Source organism: Lactuca virosa, chromosome 6 (assembly GCF_052849685.1).
Source record: "Lactuca virosa cultivar CGN04683 chromosome 6, Lactuca_virosa_CGN04683_v6, whole genome shotgun sequence".
NCBI classification, from domain to species: domain Eukaryota; kingdom Viridiplantae; phylum Streptophyta; class Magnoliopsida; order Asterales; family Asteraceae; genus Lactuca; species Lactuca virosa.
In genome coordinates this window covers 156,664,964-156,674,072 of record NC_136431.1, presented here as the reverse complement: position 1 = coordinate 156,674,072, position 9,109 = coordinate 156,664,964, and the positions used below count along the sequence as shown (strand labels likewise).

The following is a 9,109-nucleotide window of genomic DNA, read 5'->3' as shown; positions in this document are numbered from 1 at the left end:
ACAAAATAAATCCCGGAACTTACACTTTTAACCCCCAACTTCTAAAACTATGACATTTAACTCCTCGAGACCAACCCTTGATATATAATTATTGATTTTAGGACTACTATTCGTTCATTAATTTGTTTATTTATTTATTTAATAAACGGGGTGTTACAGCATAAAACATTACCGTCTACATGAAATACTAGTTTTTTTAACCACATTCTAAACGTCATCATATTCGAACTCACTTCCCTCACGTTCCATCATGTAATGATCTTTAACAACTTGTAAAAGTTCTTCATCGTCTGTGTAATAATATGGCCTATTTTTAACATAACTATACCATCGATTGAACCATGTAATTTTTTTCCTTTAATTCCATCCACTTACTAACAATATCTTCTTTATGCCGGTTTTGTCCTTCTCCCGTCTCATGGTTGAACAAACCTGTTATGCGAGTCCATTCATCACCTACAAGGCAATAAGGGGGAGCTATTGGGTCCATCCTCGCATACTATGCTGCAATAGATAACACATATATATGGCAAATTATTACATCAATACTACAAATTCCTTTAAACGATATAGCAATGTACTATGCAAGAGGGACAATTTGTTTAACACAATAAATTTCATCATTTATCAAAGTACATTGTTATTTTAAATAGTTATAAATTTTAAACTAAGCTAATTTATATAACATAAATTTATCAAACCACATTGTTATTTTAAATAGTTATAAATTTTAACCTAGACTAAGCTATATAATATAAATTTAAACCTGAAACCAACAAGAATGCTAGAAATTACAAATATAAACCTAACGTAACCTATATAAAATAAATTTCTTTAAACAATATAGCAATGTACTATGCAAGAGGGACAATTTCTATAACACAATTTAAAACATATATTTCATCAATTAGCAAAGCACAATGTTATTTTAAATAGTTATAAATTTTAACCTAAACTAAGCTAATTAACATAAATTTATTAAAGTACATTGTTATTTTAAATAGTTATAACAATCGTAATCACATTTACCCGATCCCAATCACATTTACAACATTGTTTATTAACAAAATCTCAATCACATTTACAACAAATTCAAAAAAAAACAAAAACAAAAAAAAAACAAAACAAAACAAAACAAATTAAAAAATAATAATAATAATTTCGCAGAGGCCTCTGCGATCCGCAGAAAGGTCCTCTGCAGATTTGTTCTTTAGGACCACTCCTCTGAGGATTTGTTCTTCGGGTAACAATGGCAAAATCATGATTTTTCTGATCTATTAAACTACCATACACCCTACAGAACATAATTCTCAACATAATATTGATTCAATAACACATTTTTAAAATCAAAAATCAACGTTACTAATGCTAATTAGGGTTTCATAGAGTTTCAAAAAGAGGATAACACTTACATGAGTTCCATATCCATCGGATAAGACATCATCGTGTAATTCTTGCACTTTCTGGGATCGCCTCACCATTTCTCTTTTGTTCGATCCTTGGTCCGGCGATGCAACAATCTCGTCTGTCTTCGTCTCCGCAGGAAACTCCCCCGAACGAAACCCTGTTTCAGTAGCGAAGGAAGTAAGGAACATGGTATTTTTTTTAGTGAATTTACAATATTAACCCTGCCACTTAATTCCTCGGTGAATTCCTATTTCCACAGAGGCATTAGGCGATCCGTAGAGCCCCCTCTGCAGATTTGGTGATCATTCTACAAAACTTTGATTTTCATGGTTAAATCATTAAAACGCCCCCTAAATGGTTATTTGACGAAATTTCTAATTATTTAAATAACCTAGCAAATTGATTTTACAAAAGTTAAAAACCAAACCTATAATATAAGAAGCTCGCTCAAGACTAGTCAGGGACCTAATTGTAAATAATGTTTTTTAAAAGAAAAATAAATAAATATTACCAATATCCTACAAAATATTTCAAAACATTCATATTCAATTGTTTAAATGTTTAATAAGCTCAAAAAATAGAAACTCCTTCAAATATCTAATTGTTCATCGTTTTCTACTCTACTTCGCATTCTTCAATGATACGAACTCCATCTTCTACAAACTAGCATGTTACGATAAAGAAGAACGAAAAACTATGAAACATGAAAGCCTACAGAGGTCCACATGATTGCCAAACGTACCACCACTTCTGCATAATGTACAACACAAGAATGAATACAACAACAAAGCATGTTACATTCAAGACTCAAGGGTGATTCTAAATTTCTAAATCTCAATCACAGCAATCAGGTTTGTGTTCTTTCTGCATCTTCTCCCACAAACACAAAACCATTCTTGGATTCTGGTAATGGGCAAGTATGTAATTTGGCTCACACCCAGCATTGTAAAACCGTTCATCATTTTCATATTGTACTTCACGAACATGTTTCTTGAACTCTTCAATCCAAATACCCATAGCAACATCTTCTAGTTTGAAAAGCTAAAGAAAGAGTGAGGGCTAGTTTAGTCAATATCCCACCTCAAAACATCGAAAGCTTAGAGCATCTACAACTGGAAAGCTTTTTGGTGGAGTTTATTTATGTAAAAGCTCAATATATCTCCACAATATGAGAGCTTTTTCAATTTGCTTATTTATGTCAATGGGACCCACTAATTTTGTTTATATCATTGTAATCTTGTTTGTATAAGTTGTATAAAGTATAAACACCTATGGGATGGGACCCACCACAAGCATTGCAAGAGCTTATACATTTACAAGTTACTTGAAAAGGCATTGAATTTTCTAAGCCCCTACAACATATGTAAAAAGCTCCTAATGTGGATGCTTTTATCACTTTCGTTAATCACAAGAATCCACAACATATGATTCGGGCTAAATGCAAGAAATAACAAAGTACTTTCAATTTTAATTCTTATAAAACACATTTAACTTTGAAAAATCTACACAATTATAGGTTTGTTGTACTTTCAATTCTTTCTTATTAGGACATAATACTCTCCCAAATCTAACCAATTATAGCAATGAGAATTGTTTTGCATCTAGATGACATGGCTATAATCGGAAAGATTTCTAAAGTGCAACGTTGTAATAGAAAGAAATGAAAGTAGGATGCTATAATAAACAAATCAATGGAAGTATGCTACTATTTCTTGCATTTAACCCTATATGGTTCCTCTTGTAGATACTTTTTAAATTACCAAATTGCCCAAAACAAAACAAAAAATCTAACCTTGAGGCTTCTTTCATGATGGCCTCGGACAATAAACTTTGCTATATCTCTTGAAATCACGTATCCCGGACCATGTGCCCATGGAGGGTATGACTCATGTGGCCATTCCTGTCCAAACAACCAATTAAAAAAAACCATATTCGTAAGGATGTGGGCCCCGTTTGTTACACATCATGGAACACATGGCCTTATATTGTTTCATGTGCATTTGATTTGACATGGACTAATGTCAATAATTACTTGTCAGATGAAATGCAATAAGTAACAATGTACTTCCATTAATTTTTTTTATCATAGCATCCGATTTTCGTTTCTTTTAATTGCAATATTGTAGTTTGAAAATCTACCCAATTACAAAAAGCTCATCCAAATCCAAAGCAACTCTTATAAACAAATCAACGGAAGTATGCTACTATTTCTTGGGTAGAGTTTTTAAAGTATAATTCCTAATAAGAAAAGAGTTGAGAGTACAATGCTATGATAAAGAGATGAAAACTAGCCCTATAATAAAGCATGTGTTTAGGTAAGGGCAAAAGGGTAAAAAGTAAAGAAAGATAAAGTACCTCGGTGCTAATATACCATTTGTTGTCTTTGTCTCTTTGTGGTTTGGAATCAAGGGATACTTGACCATACAAGAGGCCATCTGAAGTCTTGGTTTTAAGACTAGCAAGAATCTCATCCACTCTCACAAAAGCATCATCATCTGTTTTCATTATATATTTTGCCGGGAAAATTTTCGTCTGCAAATTATGAGAAAAAGAAATTGTCATAATAGTTATAAGGAATACACTAGAATGACATTTTTTCTTCCATATTTATTTTTGGGCTAAATGCAAATCATAGCAATGCATTTCCCTTTACTATCAATCATAGCATCCTATTATCATTTTTTTATATTATTATAGCATTGTACTTTCAAAGTACAATGCTTTAATAGAACAAAATAAATGTAGGATGCTATAAATATAATAAACAAATATATGAAAGTACATTGCTTTTTCTACTATTGAAAATTAGTGTATGAAATTAAATTACCCCCATAATGCAAATTGCAACGGTTTTCAAAGTTAGTAGGCTGTAATAATCAACAAAGGGCATCAATTGAACATCTTGATAAGCTTGAGCTTCTCTCCATAGCTCAAAGTTAACTTCCTTGTTCTTGTGCTGCAGTAAAAACATCAAAACAGAAATTGATTAAAACTAACAAAGGGCATCAACTGAACATCTTGGTATGCAAGAAATAGCAAAGTGCTTTCATTTCTTCATATTGCAACATTGTACATTAAAAAGTAGAATGCTGTGATATAAATAAATAAAAAGTAGGATGCTATAAATATAATGTATCACTCACAAGACCAATAAAAAAACGAACAGCAACGACTCCAGAACGAACAGCTTCATATTTCATCCAAGATCTTCTCAAAGCCATACGTCTTTCAAAATTATTCCCAGAAGAAAAAACTCCAATCAATAATAGAAGCCTCTTGCTTTTATTAGATATCAATGGAGCTTTGAGCTCCTCAAGATCAATAGCCATGTCAAGATTTTCAGACACTGGTAAGCCTTTAGCCAAGGTGGATATGATATGTAAACCACCTTTCACTCTAACCCCACTCACTAACCATGGTTCAAGTTTCTGCATAAGTAGATAACATCAGTGTAGTAAGAAGGGTATTTGCGTCTTTTCACTAGATGAGAGAGAGAGATAGAAATCAATACGATGTCGTCCCATCTTTTTGGGTAGGAGAACAGATATACGTCTTTCATCGGGTTATCAGTTTAACCACTAGAGTGTTTCCTATCGTGATTAAATCATTAAATTGTATTTTGAGCGCATTTAGAAAAAACATTTTTCTAGGTTTTTTCCATTAAACTATTATTTTTTTATGATTATTGTTATTATTATTATCACTTTTTTTATGAAAATGTTAAATAAACCGAGAAATAAAATGAGGAGATACATAAAATAATAATTAAAAAGTTGAGAATACAAATAATAATGAAATAATAAGGGTTAATCTCAAAAAAAAAAAAAAAAAAAAAAAAAAAAAAAAAAAAACTTATATTTTGTGTTTTTTACGGATTAAACCTCAAATTTATTTTTTGCCTAAAAAAGACCTTGTATTTTTTCATTTTTTCCGAAAAAACCCTCAATTTTGTATTTTTTTTTTCCGAAAAAAAAACCCTCAACCTTCTAATGCTTCCAAATAAACCCTCAACCTTTTTAGTTTTTCTCGAAAAACCCTCATATTTTACAACTTTTTTTGGAAAAAAAAATGACTAAAAGGGCTAGATTGGAAAAAAATGAAAAAAATACAAGTTCTTTTTCAGGCAAAAAAAAATTGAGGTTTAATCCGAAAAAAAAACACAAAATATAAGGTCTTTTTTTAGATAAACCCAAATACCCAATAATAATTCATGATAATAATCATAAAAGATAATAGTTTAATTGTTCACTCCGGATACAAATACTCTAGTGTTTAAAGTATTTTGTGTTTTTATGTATTTAATATAGAAATCAAAACCGGGTAACCATGAAAAATGACTTTATTAAACGGTTAAAATAGCAGTTAAATCAATAAAGTCATGAAACTATGTTTGAAATTTCTAAATTTTGCCCTTACAAAAATGACATTTTTTGTCACATTGACATTGTTCCAAATCCAATTATCCAATGCAAGTCAATTAGTCAAACATAGTAAAAATAGTAATTGTAGCCTGAAAATCATCATACCTTAACCTTACCTCTCGATATGCAAAAGATGTTTCATGCCTTCCATTTACAGTGGCATGAAAGCCCTCCACACCCACCCAAATTGTAGCTGTAAACAAACTTCCATCCAAAAATGGAAAGTTTGAAACCATATGATTATTATGTCCACTTACATCTGAAGCATTACTCGATTTGTTCTTGTTGTTAACAATAAGTTGTTTAGAATTTGAGTTTTCTTCCAATGAGCTTCCCATAAGTTGCTCGTTACACTTCACAAGTCCATCAACTGAAATACAAGCATGGAATTTATTATGCTATTTTCTCTTATGAAGGTAACTATATAGCATTGTACTTCAAGTTCTTTTCTTGTTAGGGCATTCTACTTTGAAAATTTTATCCAATCATAACAGTGAAAATTGCTTAGTATTTAAACAAAGACTGTTCCTTTTTTGGTCAGAATGAGAATAAATGACCATTTTACCCTTCCGTCTAATTATTATGAAAAAGTAGTAAGTACCTTTTGCATTGTTTGGAGACCCATGACTAGGACATCTTTCCTCTTTACCCCATCCAAATTCATAAGTCCATGTATTTTGAGCAATAAATGGCTCCTTTGTGAAATTATTTCCTGATAAAACCACATTATAGCTCAAAATCACATCCGCTTCCTCTTTCCCTTCCAATCCCACAAATTCAATTTGAAATCCATCTTGCTTCCCCTTGGGTATACCAATAATAGTAATGGAAGAATCCTCAATAAGTCCACAAGGTATAGAGAAAGAAGTAGCATTATTCATTGAAATAACCGAAAAACTACAATTCCTCTCCTTATTATCAACAAACTTAGAGGCTCTATTTTCATCAATTGTAGACTGTAGTTCTTTCCATGCCACAGCTGCTTCTTTAATCCCTTGAGCTGTCATGGGCAAAGAATCTGATCTAGAAAGTAAAAGACGCATTTGCCCCCATGCCAACAATGGCTTCCCTTCTTCTTCTTTAGGCATGTGAGTCGAGTTAAAGAGATAATTGAGTCCATCAAGATTAACTAGGCGTGGCCTTTTAACAAAAGTTTGTAACTTTTCCCCTTTTGGTTGCTCTGAGTTACTAAAATTGGTGTGTTCTTGGTTAGGATGGAAGAATTCATATGAAGATTGCTTTTCGGGTTGTTTTTGGATAAAACTATAGCTAACAAGTAAAATACAAGCAAGTCCTATGATCAATACACCTCCTGTCCACTTCTTCATTCCCTAATTGCTTCAAAAGTCACATAAATCACATTTTAAATGAAATGTGGTATGATTGAATGTGTCTCAAATCACATAAACTGTGAGCACCCTGTAACAGAGAGGGAAAAAAATCAGTACTTTACTTAAAGATTGCATCTTTTGACAGGAAGCATTTTGGGTATTTCCAAAATGTCTAAATCCCAACCAAGAAAACGTAAAAGTATGATTCTTGTAGACTAATATAGCATATGATTATGCCTCAAATGTCTAAAATAACAAAATACCCTTTAAAGATCTCAAATTAAAGAGAAACATAAGGGGTAAAATATCATATTCAATGGTTTGTAACCATACATTATCATTCTCTATAACTTTTGGTTCCTACATTCCATAAAGATTGCATTTTTAAACAGGAAACATCCAACTATAAGGATGTATTTTGGGTACTTCTAACATGTCTAAATACCAGCCAAGAAAACATAAAAATACGATTCTTGTAAACCTAAATAGCATATGATTCAAATGTCTAAAATAACAAAACACCCTTCAAAGACAACAAGTTAAGGACTAAGGAGAATCATAAGGGGAAAATATCATCGGCAATGGTGTGTGACCATCAGAAGGAAAACTTACTTAACTATAACTTCAAAAGATATAAAAACCAAGCTTGTAACTTAAAGAAAAGAAAAATCTATTTTGCCCAGGGTTCAATATAATGGAGATTCAAAAGGACTTTCCAATATGAGGAAAAAAGCACACACAAGAAGCGATAAAGAGACGAACTTTATTGGTTCCAGCGTCTTATATAATGGAAAAATAAAGGAGATAGAGAAATTTGTAAGTTCAAAACAAGATATGGTAAATGGGTACCTTGGATCTGGGATTTGTGTTGTAATAATCTAAGGAATGAAAGTGAGTTGCTTTAAGTGAATTTCACCGATTAAAAAAGAAGGTCGGTCAACAGCCCAAGCAAGCATCTGCTCACTGATCTTGCTCCTTGCTACTACTTTGTTCCTCTCTCGTGTGTCGGAAGAGGGTCACAGCAATTGTAGATCTTCCCTTTGTCTTAACTTTAAACAAAGGTATGCTTTCAAGTTTCAACCTCCTACTTTTTCCCACCTAATAATTTCGAGAATTTTGTTTTGCGATTAAAGATTTCATGACATTTAAAGGAACTTTAAATCATATTTCTTTAAAAGATTTCATGACATTTAAAAGAACTTTAAATCATTTTTCTTTTTTTACAAGGGAAAAATTTACATAGGAAGTGCTATTTGGTCCCTTTTTCTTGAAATCACCGGTAGTAAATACCACATAGATAAATGATTGTGATGTGGCAGTCAAAGTTGTCAAGATCGAGATTTTATTTAAAATCGTTTTATGTTTTGCAAGATCGTGATCGTAAGCTTGGATCGGGATCGTAAGATCCTACCAAAATGAACTCATATTCAAATTTGCTCACAAGATAGTGTAATCAACTTTAACTTCTTAAGCAACATCCATAGTTTTTGTTGCTATAAACCATAAACATTAAGAATAAAACATCTTAATTGGAAATAAAATCATTTTGATCATGTACAAGTAAGAAATGAAATCATAAAGGGATTATTATGTATGTGTTCTGCCTAACTCGAGATGAATTGATAAAATGGTGATGCTCTACAAGACTTCTTGTAACTTGTGACACTTGATTTCAAGTTGAATAGACGAATTTTTGATACTCAGCTATATAATAAAACTAAGAAGGTGAGATCGAGATAGTAGTGTGATCGAGATCGTTTTTCACTTGTAGGATCTTAAAATCGTAAGATCGTAAGATCAAAATCGAGATTTTAACAACCTTGGTGGCAACCACGAAGTTAAATGGAATCGATATGGTAGCCTAGTCAGCCCATATGTTTATGCCCAAGTCATCATGGATGTTACTATGCAAATCTTAGTCCCAAGTTTAGGGTCTTTTAGTTCGTTGGT

At 31.9% G+C, this 9,109-nt stretch overlaps 1 protein-coding gene across 5 annotated transcripts; it reads right to left on the bottom strand.

The window, feature by feature from the left end:
- Positions 1–264: 264 nt before the first annotated feature.
- On the bottom strand, positions 265–8,272 carry LOC145119775 (Galactosyltransferase family protein). Of its 5 annotated transcripts, none has more exons than XR_013713984.1 (9): positions 8,009–8,272; positions 6,430–7,247; positions 5,945–6,198; positions 4,551–4,835; positions 4,235–4,363; positions 3,763–3,939; positions 3,200–3,307; positions 1,413–1,564; positions 265–504 (listed from the first exon to the last, which is right to left on the bottom strand). XR_013713984.1 is itself a non-coding variant. In XM_079055506.1 (8 exons), the coding sequence occupies exons 2-8, from the start codon at positions 7,154–7,156 to the stop codon at positions 1,475–1,477; spliced, it is 1,770 nt and encodes a 589-aa protein (XP_078911632.1). In that variant the 5' UTR covers positions 7,157–7,247; positions 8,009–8,272; the 3' UTR covers positions 1,025–1,474. The 5 variants fall into 5 exon arrangements, 3 of the variants coding, with proteins under 3 accessions (XP_078911632.1, XP_078911630.1, XP_078911631.1); XR_013713983.1 differs by lacking the exon at positions 265–504 and adding an exon at positions 1,025–1,294; XM_079055506.1 differs by lacking the exon at positions 265–504 and having other exon boundaries at positions 1,025–1,564.
- Between the last annotated feature and the right edge of the window lie 837 nt (positions 8,273–9,109).